General features: G+C 31.9%; 1 protein-coding gene across 2 annotated transcripts in view; it reads left to right on the top strand.

The window, feature by feature from the left end:
- The window catches only part of LOC143255804 (uncharacterized), a 124,175-nt gene that overhangs the window by 97,419 nt on the left and 14,004 nt on the right, over positions 1-12,752 (top strand). For both annotated transcript variants that reach the window (XM_076512049.1, XM_076512048.1), the window contains exons 26-29: positions 1,009-1,453; positions 1,551-1,718; positions 6,330-6,457; positions 8,857-9,119. In XM_076512049.1, the coding sequence (XP_076368164.1) occupies positions 1,009-1,453; positions 1,551-1,718; positions 6,330-6,457; positions 8,857-9,119 (1,004 nt within the window). The remainder of the gene's footprint in view (positions 1-1,008; positions 1,454-1,550; positions 1,719-6,329; positions 6,458-8,856; positions 9,120-12,752) is intronic.

Raw genomic sequence — 12,752 nt, 5'->3', positions numbered from 1 at the left:
CATATTTTTATGTCAGTGGCATGTAAGAATCTTGACCCCTAGTGACTATTGAAGGTATTAATTTATTTTTGTTTTGTATTTTAAGTCTACCTGTTGTAGGAATTTTTTTTTTTCTTTCAGTATTCATTATCTATGTAATCAAATAGCTTAGAAGGTTTAGTAGCATCATTTGATAGTTCTGAAAGAGAATTCGTTCTTTACTATCTTTGTTTAGAAATATGAGAAAAACAATATTTATCTTAACCAATCCCTTTTACAAGTGTACGTGTCTTCCTTTCTAGAGTCTGGACCATAAGAAATATTTTCTTTATTTCTGACGAGGAGATGATTTATTGTTATTCAGAAATGTTTCAGTGAAAAACATTTACCTAAATGTCACACAGAATGAGAGAGATATACTGTGAAAATTATTTTCCATAAATATATCTTTTATTTATATTCTTTGTCTCGCATATCTGTTTATCTGTCAAACTTTCCAAATCTCTATCTTATAATTGAGTCTCAATAGAAGCTTAATATTTTAAATTAGTGTATTTTAATTTTTTGTTAGTTGCCACAGTTTAATTTGGAAAGTACACGTGTTGATTTGCGATTATTTTGTGTTATTTTGTTTTCTCCGAGTTACAATGCTTCTAGTGATTTTGTAGTTTTTTTCATCAGTGAGTAATGTTTCAACTTATCCCTATCACTAACTTTATGTTGTAATACATAGCTAGACATTTTTTTATACATATCGTGGAGTCAGGACATTATTATGTTAAATACTATCATAATTGTAAGTGTATCAACATATGGTTAAGAGTAACAACTACATTGGAAAACTTTTACATAACAAAAACATTTTAGAATAATTTATATATTCAATACTACATACATAAAATAGTGCATTGAAAATAAACCTACTTGTTTAGTAATGATAATTTTTAAATGAATTGAAAATGTATGAATTAAATGTGTTCTTCATTTATTGTTTATAATTAAAGAAAAATATATTTTTTCCTTTTGTAGGATTGTCTATGCATTGGAGAATATGTTAAGAAAAACACAAGCTAATGTCTCACTATCTCTAAAGCAAGTAGCAGTGTCAAGAAGTGTCAATCATCCGTTTCAACCTGCTGAAGATATTCAAGTTGGAATCCAGTTGTTCTCATTTTCTTCATCCGAATATAAAAACTCCTTGCAACCAGTCAAATACAGAGATGAATTTCCTGCTTTAGATATTACAGCTGGTATTGACTTAACACCAGTTATTATAGAGAACCATATGCTATCTGAAAAATTTGGAACATCAGGCTCGCTTGAATTTATTATATATAAGAATGGAAAGCTCTTTTCTTCCAGTTGTTATACTTGCAAAGGCATTGCAGTAGGTCCAGTACTTGGAGTAAACATTAAAACTGGTCCTATATATGGTCTAGATGATCCTATTATGATTGTTTTTAATCTTCCAGAGGTAAGTTTTGAAGTTAATTATTTCTGATCAAGTAATTAAACTTTCAATTAGTCACAGTATAATGCTTATAGTAAGTATTTTTTTTGCATTTTTTTAGGAGTTTAGCACAATAGATGAAAAAAAATTACAATGTGCTTTCTGGGACCAGAGATCTAATAACAACAGTGGAAGCTGGAGCAATAAAGGATGTCAGCTTGGTGAGAAAAAGAGCAATAGAATTACCTGCCTGTGTGACCACCTGACACATTTTGGAATAATATTTTTGGTAATTATTTTTCGTAAAATTATGAAAAATTATACTATGCAACTTTCTGTCATAATGTTGGGCTCTTAAAATGATAATTAATATTAACCTATATTTGAAATATTAAATAAACATCTAAAATCATGATAGAAAGGTTCACAATATGATCTTTCACCTTTTTTTTTATTTGACAAAAAAAACTGACTTTATTTTCTCAGGTACCACTGCCTCATCAAATTTCTTTTTTATTTGTGAAAAGTTTTGTTTTCAATTGATCATTATCATAAATATATATATATATTATGCACTATATTTCAGGATCTCATAACTCCTGATAGAGTATAAGAGATCTCCCTGTCTTTTCTGAATTTTAACATTGGAGAAATTCTCAGGAAAGAAAACTCTTTCCATGTATTGACATTCAACCAGATTTTTTTTTTTTTTGTAATGTGACAATTCCATGTAGTTTTATAAATTACATATTAGATTGGCATAAATATAGTGGTATATTTCACAAGTTCTTTGTTTCAATCTTACTCCTGTAACATTTAAGGAACTTCAAATTCTCATCTGAATCATTAGCCATTCTATATCCAGCATGTACTACCTTTTTTTTACACAGTTCTACACTGCAAATAAAATTAATCTACAGGTGACAGACATAGTAAATGGAATATACTCATAGTTATAAAATTATCCTTGTAAATGTACAGAGATAGACCAACTATGTGATCAGTTATCAAGGTTAGCTGCAATTTACAGTTAGCATTCTTGAATTTAGAATACTTTCATCTAACTGTGTGCATGTTTTTCCCATAAAGTACAGAAAGCTGTCATGTGTTTCATGCATTTAAATACTGTTGTTGTTTGCAAGTAAATTTTAACAGTGTGCATTGCTAACGTTTATACATAGACATGACAGTGACTTACAGGTTATTTTTGTTTTGGTACCAGAATACATCATTCTTCACAAGAGGTTGAGACTTATGCCTCAGCTTACATTAAGACAGTGGTTCATTTCTCGGACTTCCTAATCCCAGGGTCTTTTTTTAGACTTGGAAATCCAATCCATTGTCTTCTGTTGGTCTTTCTCAGGTTCAGGTTTCATTTATTCTTCTCTCACAACATTTTATCCTCCATCCATCTTGTTTTGGATGCAATTTGCTGTTTTTGTCAGGGAATTTTAATAGCTACTCATTCATTTCTTCTCTTACATTGGTGTTCTTCTTCTACAGCCTTGTCACTCGGTTACTCTGTGTTTGAGATTTGTTGGGGAAGGATACCCTTCTTAACCAGGTACATTTACCTTTTACCTCAAATACTTTTGTTTGACTACTTTCCTCTGTTGTTGAGATTTTTGTGTTATAGGCTGTGATGGATGCCATTTTTTCTTGCTTTCCTGCCTTCTGTGAAACTCTTTCTATGCTACTTACTATCTTCCACCTCACCTTCACTCCCTTTATCTTCAGCCTGTTCCTCTGCTTTCATTTGTTTTTCCTTTTTCCATGGACTTCAGAGCTGACGGTTTAGTCTGTGACTATCCTTTTGGACTTGGGAACTGTTCTTTCTCCCTGTGACTATAGATTACCATGGTAGACATCTTTAGTGCTTTTTTTCATATTCCCATATCTCCAAGCATCCAGGCTTTACCTTTGGTTTGTTTTTTATGGTCAGTTTCATCAATTTTGTGCTATTTTTGTTTAGCCTGGTATTGGCACCATGCATTTTTTTTTTAAATACATAGTGCATGACTTCATTCAACACCTACTATATTGGATTAGGATCCTACTAATATGTAAATGACTGGTTTCTTTTTATCTCCATTCCAGTAGGACTGCTTTAACATTACTCTTCTCCACCTTGGAGAGATGACTCATCTGGGTTAAATTTCCTGGTAAAATCAAAATTAGTTGTTATATGTTTAAGGATAATTTTTAGATAAAAAACATATGTACAGTTTAAATACAAGGTAAGGTTTTCACACCTTACTTACTCTACATAATAATGACATTCAATGAATCTTTCTCTGTCTTTTGTAAGGAAAGATGTGTAAAGTATATGTTTTATTTATAAACAAAGTCTTTAGAATACATTTTTAGATCAAATGGGTTTCTCATCATCATAGTCGCCAAGCTTATATCTACCTGATTCTCAGAAAAACTAGAAATCAAAGGATGTAGATTTATAAGGGATGTATCATAATAAATTAAAGTTTTATTTATAATTGAACTCAGTACAGTAGACTTCTGCATTATTAAGTAAAGAAAATTAAATGTAAAAGAGCTGAATAATTGTTTATAAAGAACTAACAAATAATGAAGAGATGCATGGTCAGCAACTGGAATAATACAGTAAAACAAAGATAGGGCTTCTACATCATGTTCTGGCTTCTTCAAAGTGGAAAACAAACTACCCATCTTGAGAAAGAAATCTTATGTGAAAGTTCTGAAACTGTGCTTACGAAGCACACTCTCACTACAGGTGACTGGATACCAGACATTTGTAATATATGTTTTTACACAAGGTGAAACAGAATACATTGTAACCTCCACATTTCCAAACAGTAGATAAGCAACATGATGAATGCAACTATAGAAAGTAACTCATTAATTTAGCACATGTTCTTAACCAAATTTAGCAAGTTCTAGAGTAAGAAATTAAAATGTTTTAAAATTTTGTTCATGTGAAATAGACACTACAAGGATAATGTATGTGATTACCAACAGTGAATGCTATCCAGCTACATTTTATATGTTTTAAATGTGGGTAAATAATCTATGGTTTTTTTGCTCATGCACTAACTTTTATAATCTTTTATTCTATAAAGTAGTTGAACTCTGACTGATTAAATAACAAATATGTTGTTTAACTGCTCTTCACCTTAGTTGTAATGCATAACAAAACTTTAATAGAAATTGAACTTCTACATTGCTAGTTTTATCCAAAATTTATACTTTTTAAAGCTGGATATAACTAATACAGTAGATAAGTTCCATTATTAAACCATGATTAGTTAGCTGGTACATAACCATACTTGAGTTGTTTGTGTAGAGACCAGTGACAGTTGTTAATTAAGTATAAATTAAAGCATTATGTGGGACCATTCATTATAAATAATAATAAATTTTAAAATCATATTTGTACAAGTATCATTTAACCATTGGTCTTTAACTGTAAATATGCAGCTAGAATTATGTACAGTTGGAAAATAATCAATAAATATACTTTCATATTAAACTGGAAACCAGAAATAAATAGTGTATGATACACACTTATATTTCTGTTGGAGTGCATTTCAAAACCAGCTTATAAATACACTACATTGCCAAAAGTATGTGGACACCCCTTCTAATTAGTGGGTGTGGCTATTTCAGTCCCACCCATTGCTAACAGGTGCATAAAATCAAGCATACAGCCATGCAATCTCCATAGACAAACATTGGTAGTAGAATTGGTCACACTGAAGAGTTGATGGTACTGTCATAGGATGCCACCTTTCCAACAAGTCACCTTGTCAACTTTCTGCCCTGCTAGAGCTGCCCCAGTCAACTGTAAATGATGTTATTGTGAAGTGGAAACGTCTAGGAGCAACAACAGGTTAGTTACGAAGTGGTAGGCCACACAAGCTCACAAAATGCGACCACCAAGTGCTAAAACATGTAAAAATCGTCTGTCCACAGTTGCAACACTCACTACTGAGTTTCAAACTGCCCCTAGAAGCAATGTCAGCACAATAATTGTTTGTTGGAAGCTTCATGAAATGGGTTTCCATGGCTGAGCAGCTGCACACAAGCCTAGGATCATCATATACAATGCCAAGCGTTGGCTGGGGTGGTTTAAAGCAGACAATCATTGAACTCTGGAGCAGTGGAAACACGTACTATGGAGTGATGAATCATGCTTCACTATCTGGCGGTCTGATGGATGAATCTTGGTTTGGTGGACGCCAGGAGAACACTACCTGCCTTAATGCATAGTGCCAACTGTAAAGTTTTCTGGAGGAGGAATAATGGTCTGAGGCTGTTTTTTTATAGTTTGGGCTATGCTCTATAGTTCCAGTGAAGGGAAAGTTTAATGTTACACCATACAATAACATTCTAGAGAATTGTATGCTTCTAACTTTGTGGCAACAGTTTGGGGTAGGCTCTTTTACTGTTTTGGCATAAAAATGCCCCTTGGACAAAGCGAGATCCATAAAGACATGGTTTGCTGACGTTGGTGTGGAAGAATTTGACTGGCTTGCATGGAGCCCTGACCTCAACCCCATCAAACACCTTTGAGATGAATTGAAACTCCGACTGTGAGCTGGACTTTCTCACCCAACCTCACTAATGTCCTTGTGGCTGAATAGGAGCAAATCCCCACAGCCATGTTCCAAAATCTAGTGAAAAACATTCGCAGAAAAGTGGAAGCTGTTATAGCAGCAAAGGAGGTACCAACTCCATATTAATCCCCATGGTTTTGGAATGAGATGTTCAACAAGCACATATGGGTGTGATGGTCAGGTGTCCACATACTTTTGGCTATGTAGTGTATTTTGTCACTTAGTAACAGATTTTATTCCTGGTAGAAGCCTATTTTAATAATTCATACTTTTGAAAACTGATTTACATATTTTAACTTTATGTACAGGAAAGTGTTGATCCAGATGTTTCATTTGAGGAAGAACATAAAACTGCTTTGAAGATAATCACCTATTTTGGTTGTAGCCTTTCCATATTTGGACTTACCCTAACAATTCTAACTTTTATTGTTTTCAGGTAAATTTAAACTTTTTTTTTCCAACTAAAACCTTTTTTCTGTACCCTATTCAAATACACAAAAGCATTATCTCTTTCATTGTTTGTGTTCTGCTAAATGTATTAGTTTTTCTGTCTTATGCAGTGATTTTTGGCATACTATTCACTTATTTGTAGGTTACTATCTTCATAGTTTAAAATATATTGTTAGAAATTGAAACTGTTTTAAGCAGTATACAGTTTTTAAAGCATCAGAATAGAAGAATACTAACATTTAACATTCTAGATATCAAACTCAGTTTGTTACTGAGTAATGTACCATGAAATGCTCATAAATTTTCATCAACTTACAAACTACTACTTATATTCCAGGATTTAATTTTAAAACGTTAGTAATACCTAATGCACAGAAGTTCTTTATGACACTTGAATTTCTAGATATATGTTCCTTCCCTTCTTAAAAAAAACTTGAAATATCAACACCAAGGTGTTTTACTTCTTCAGACAATAAATAAGGAAATTACTCTGAAGAAGTGAAACATCTTCTTGTAAGATGATTTTTGATTTGCCTGAGAGAAGATGAAGTTTTATTATAAGTTTGAGAAGCACTTGGTTTTTCTAATTAAGTATATTGAACTTGAAATTATACTTTTCCATTAGAAATTCTAAGTTCAACAAATGTATGTGATTTGTATAAAATAGTACTTACTTACAAGAAGGGTTTTAATTCATATCTAAGTTTTTAATTGTTTTTAAAGAACTTCCTCCAGCAAATTACAGATTCCAGAATATCAGAATGTCCTCTCTAGAAATGTGGATATGGACCATTAAAAACCTTCAAACGAACAATAAGTTGTGTGTGTATTATTTATAGCATTTTACTGTTACACTATCTGTAAAAGAGAAAGTGGACAGAATACAAACAACACTTTCCTTTTTCAGTCTTGATTCATATTGGCTGAAACTTTATTATTCATGCAATAAAACTGTATTAAGAGATTTTTAACTGGTTGCATTGCTTAAAATGATTGTAGTTAACTGTTTGTTTAAATAATTCCCTCAGTGGCTTAACAGTAATCTTCAGGGGGAACAACTCTAAACATGTAGTGTTGTGATAAAATCCAGACAATATATTTTTTTAAATATTCCAGCATTTATAGCAAATGAACTGGCATGCCAGTCTCTATCACTTGGGTTGTATAGGGTATTAGCACATGTTAGGACTAATTTTGTTAATCAAGATTGTTTTTTTAATAGCATAATAACAGAAATTTTTCATTCACTGTTTATGTGGTATTCATAGGTAAAATGGATTTTACATACAGAAACAAGATATGCCTGCTTAATAAGCAGATTTGCTAAAGTTATTTAATATGGAAATTGACTGTTTGTGAGAATGAAATAAGAGTCTGAATAGTATTAGGACAAAATGAAGATATACAATGTGTATACTTGATTTGGATATTAAGTAGGTGTTTCTACTTTATTATTATATCAGTTGAGATCATATATAACAATCTGATTAACATTAATGTTTCATATTCATGAGGTAAAGTCAGTATTATCTGTAGTGGCTAACAATATTGTTATAACTGGCCATTCTTATTCAAGCATATGTAATTTTGAAGCATCCCCTGATCTACCATTTGAAGGCACTGTTGTTTACATTCATGCATAAGGTGCAACCTTTCAGTTTTTATTCTCCCATGGCAGACCAGATGTTTTCTTAAGAAAATAACAGAGAATAAAGGTAACTACTGAAAAGAAATTAATGGTTTTCTTGGCAATGTGCTATGTAAAAACTGCACCTACCAGAATAATTTTTATATTTCTAATATGTTTGATCATAACAAAAAGGTAGAAAATGCATATGCCTGTACACCACATTTATGTTGAAAATTGTTCCTGTTGAAAGACTTTGATTTTTAAGACTATTCTTCTGTTGAGTAAGTTTTGAGATATATATCATCTATTTAGGTTAAAAAATTATTTTCACAGTGTAATTTGGTAGTATAATTAGATACACTATGTACATCAAATTTGTTGTTACCTGAAATGTAATGCCTAAGTGATTGTTAGTGTTTACTAATTCCCTAAAGGAAAAGTTTATATATTCAAGAATGACTGATTTAGAGCAAGATTATTTTGAGAAGGCATATGTTGAGAATATTTATGTTTGATTTTCATTTAAACATTCACTTTATATATATATATATATAAACACACACACACACATACATATGCATTACTTCTTTTGTTTAGAAATTTTCTGACTTGAGTTAGCATACAGAGTAAAAGCAGCTGATTGTCGCTAAAGATGTTATGTTTGATGTAGTTAAGTAAAGAAAAAAGTTGTATTTTGTCAATAATTTCTGTGTATTACAAAGAAAACATTTATCAATAAGAATAATTCTTTTCAGGAAATGGAGAAAAGGGATTGGTCACCAGACCTTGTGTAATTTAGCAGTAGCTTTGCTGGGGTCCCTGGTAATTTTCCTCATTGGTATAAATAAAAAACATGGACCAGGTCCTTGTATGCTGTCTGCTGTGCTGTTACACTATTTCTTGATGGTTTCCTTTGGATGGATGTTGGTTGAAGCTGTCGTACAGTATTTACGGTTTGTGAAGGTTGTGGGCACATATATTCCCAAATTTATGTGCAAAGCTATGTTATGTGCTTGGGGTAAGTAAGTTCACTTACTGTTTAATATAGCTATAAATGACACTGGACAAAAGTAACTAATTCAGTCTGTTGTTTTAACATACAAAGTTATATTCTATTAATATATTCAATATAAACCCAAATACTTCAGTTTTTAAATGTTTACCTTTGCCACTGAAATGAACAGAAATTATAACTACATCTGTGTGTGTGTATCAGCAAGATTCCTTGAAATTGGCTGCATGGATTTGAGTAGATTTTGACATACATTTGGACTATGATCCAACTTATAAGTGATTAGTTTTTGGAGGGTCAATGTCACAGCAGAGGTCACAAAAATTCCTATCTTTTTACATTGGGAATGATTTTTCACACTGTTTTTACTCTGTTACTCAGTCAAAAATTCTTGGATTTTGGGTGAAACTTGATGGACATGTATAGAATGTGTGGTCTGTGTCTATTGATAGTGATGGACATAAGGACACATTTTTGTAGATTTTAAGAGCCAGTTATGATCAATGTTGCATAGTTCTACCAGTTTAAAACTTAATATCAATCGATATTTTTAATAGTTATTAATCATTTTTTTTGGGTGAAATGTTTATAAGCTGGTGAATGCATATAATGAACTATGACATCTTAGAACAACTGTGATTTAGTATTACCTATAAAAAGTATTCTTAAATACATAGTTGTACTTCTAAATATGTACATTGTGGTCTCTTACCATCTAACATTGCCAACAAATTTTTTCCACAATTTCATGACATCTTTCATTCCGTCTTGCACACATTTTAGTAATTAATCAAAGACACCTACTGCAATGTGACAACTGTTGACATAACTCTTCATTGGTGGTATTACTTTCATGTTTTTGTTCTTAATTTTTCTTTGATTGTAACCATTTTGGAGGCATATCATGATTTTTGGTATGATTTGATGATATAATTTTAGTTTCTGGCATTTACTTATGGATCAGTAACCAGTTTCCAAGCAATAATAGAACAGATGCTAATATCCTTGCCTTCTGATTCAGGGTTTTAAGTGCCTATGATGCAACTCTTTCTTTCTTACTTTAGTAATTACGTAATAAACAGCAATTCAGCAAATACAGTTCTCTTGACACGATTCTAAATAGTTATTCTTAGTACTACCACATTTTAAAGCAGAATAGTATAACCTAACAATTAAATTATTGTCTATGCATAATAATTATAATTTCATAATCATTTTTTTGTATCTTAAAAATATGTGTCTGTGTGGATACTTAACCTATCAAATAAAATACATTAGTCAAGGTTTCTGGTAATCTACCTATTTTCAACAATCTACTTATGAATAAAGTGCAGTAATTTAATTTGATTTTAGTGTTTCTGTTTTTGACTTATATGGAGGTTGAAATGTGAAATGCTGTACACCTTAATAGCAGTATGAACATAGAATCCCAGTGAAACCGACTATATAAACAGAAGGAATAGGTTACTTAAAGCTGAAATTATGCCAGCACTCATTCCTTTCTCAAGATTCAAAATCTTATTGGTAAATTCTATATACTGAGCTGTTCCAAAGCTCTAAAGAATGTACATTCTTAACCATAGTTATAAATTTGATATAATCTAACTAAAGTGTTAAAGCATGAAAAGCTTCATTAATAATTTAATGCTATTGCTGTCACTATCTTCTTGCTTTCTAATTATATTATTGAAAAAAGGACTTGCATCTTTCTTATCTTATATATAAGTCAGTGAAATCAATAATAAACATTTATAATGCTGTTTCACAGAAGATGCACACGTCTTCAAACAGAAAGCTATCTTCCGTGCATGTATATTTTAGAGATTTGCATACCATTAGCTTCAAGCCTAGTCCCTCCTTCAGGTGTTCCTTCCCCTTACTTGTGAGGTGAATGAGATGAATTTAATTGTTCTTTGGCCTTGTGAACTTCTTTCCTTGTTGAATAAAATCTTGGACTTTTTTGCATTCTTCATTCTTGATTGGTATGCACCATTTTGTTTCTTTCCCAACTCTTCTATTCTGTTTCTTCTCTCCTTCTTAATCCTAACCTCACTTATATCATTTATCATTCCTGGACCACTTCCATTTCAGTGAACTTGCATCTCTCCCTTCCCATCTGTCTCTTTTTCTTTTCTTTTTTTCAATTTTCATTATTCTGCATCTTCTTTCAAAATTTTCACATTTGGGATTGCCATTTCCTTCTGGTGGAAGGAACAGACTGTTGGCATTGGTTTTGCCATTCAGTACCCAACACTTCTGTTTCTCTCTCATCCTTTTTGCAGCCATCTATGACTTGATGATTGGAAATATAGCACATATTAAAAATGTGGAAGAACCTGAAATAAAAAAACTGATGAGGCATCTATGATCACCACAAGAGCTTAAGAAAATAAAAGCAAGTAAGGCATCAACCCCTGCAAGTTTTGAGAAGTAACATCCTAATTGTTTGTCTATGGGAACTAAACGAAGCACAGAATAAAGACTCTTCATTGCAGAAACTTTGGAACAGTGCCTGAGAGATAGTTGAGCACAACAAAAAGGAAAAAAAAGACATAAAGTAGAGAACAAGTAAGGAGTACTGTACAAGGTCTATCAAAGCAGTTCTACTAAGGAAGCTAAACACTTGTATTGAAATGGATGGAGAAAGATCTTAGTTCTGCTACCAACAGACAACAGCTAACTTACCCTGCAATAGAAAGGACCTTTTGAAGTACAGGAAGTGGTGAAGATAATTGACCGTGAGGTGAAATTGGATAGGAAAACCAAGACCAATCATGCTAACCTGTTGAAGTACTTTTTAAGGGAAGAACCTAATAGGTGCAGGTGGTGAGGCACAGACAGACATGGCAGCTGTGGTTGTCATAGATATGAAAACCAAAAGATGGTGACTTTGTCAGAGAAGACAAATACCTACTATAATTAAGACAGCTAAATGGAGATTAGACATACAAAGATGTTAACATAAGTGAAGAACTGACTGACAAGCAGGATAAATAATTTACAAAATCTACTATATTAGTATGCAGATATCTTCACAGACAGACCACACAAAATAGACCCTGTGCAACAAAGGTCAAAACAACTACCAGGGATCCAGTCAAAGTGAAGTTTACCAGATTCCCTATGTGATGGATAGACTTATGTGAGGACTGAGAACAGTTTTTGTATATAATATAAAAAATATTGTAAATATTCTTCTTGAAGAGGAGATTATTATTTGATATATCTATTTCGTTTTTAAGTTTAATATGAATGTCATGATTTAGATTGCTTACTTAGTATGAATGTTAAATTATTTTAAAAAGTGACAGATATTGCGAGATTGCTTTTGTAACTGTTTACAATTGAATTTTTGTATAGTTGAGTAGTTGTAAATTGACATAATGTTATTTGATCATGCTGAATTCTTCTCATTGCTTTAAGTGAGTATTGTTATATCATAATGTCTCATAATGATTGGAAAGTTTTAAGCTTATGTCACACTATTTATAAATAGGTGTCCAACAGTGTAGTAAGTAAGTGAAAGGTAGATAGACTGATCTAAACTGTGTGTGTTTAGTCTTAATGGGTAATTTCTGAAGTGAATTTTGCAGCTTGTATTGTAATAACAAGAGAAAGGAAGAATAATATGTCTTGTCA

Source organism: Tachypleus tridentatus, chromosome 7 (assembly GCF_004210375.1).
Source record: "Tachypleus tridentatus isolate NWPU-2018 chromosome 7, ASM421037v1, whole genome shotgun sequence".
Classification (NCBI taxonomy): Eukaryota; Metazoa; Arthropoda; class Merostomata; order Xiphosura; family Limulidae; genus Tachypleus; species Tachypleus tridentatus.
This window is presented reverse-complemented; position numbering and strand designations above follow the sequence as displayed.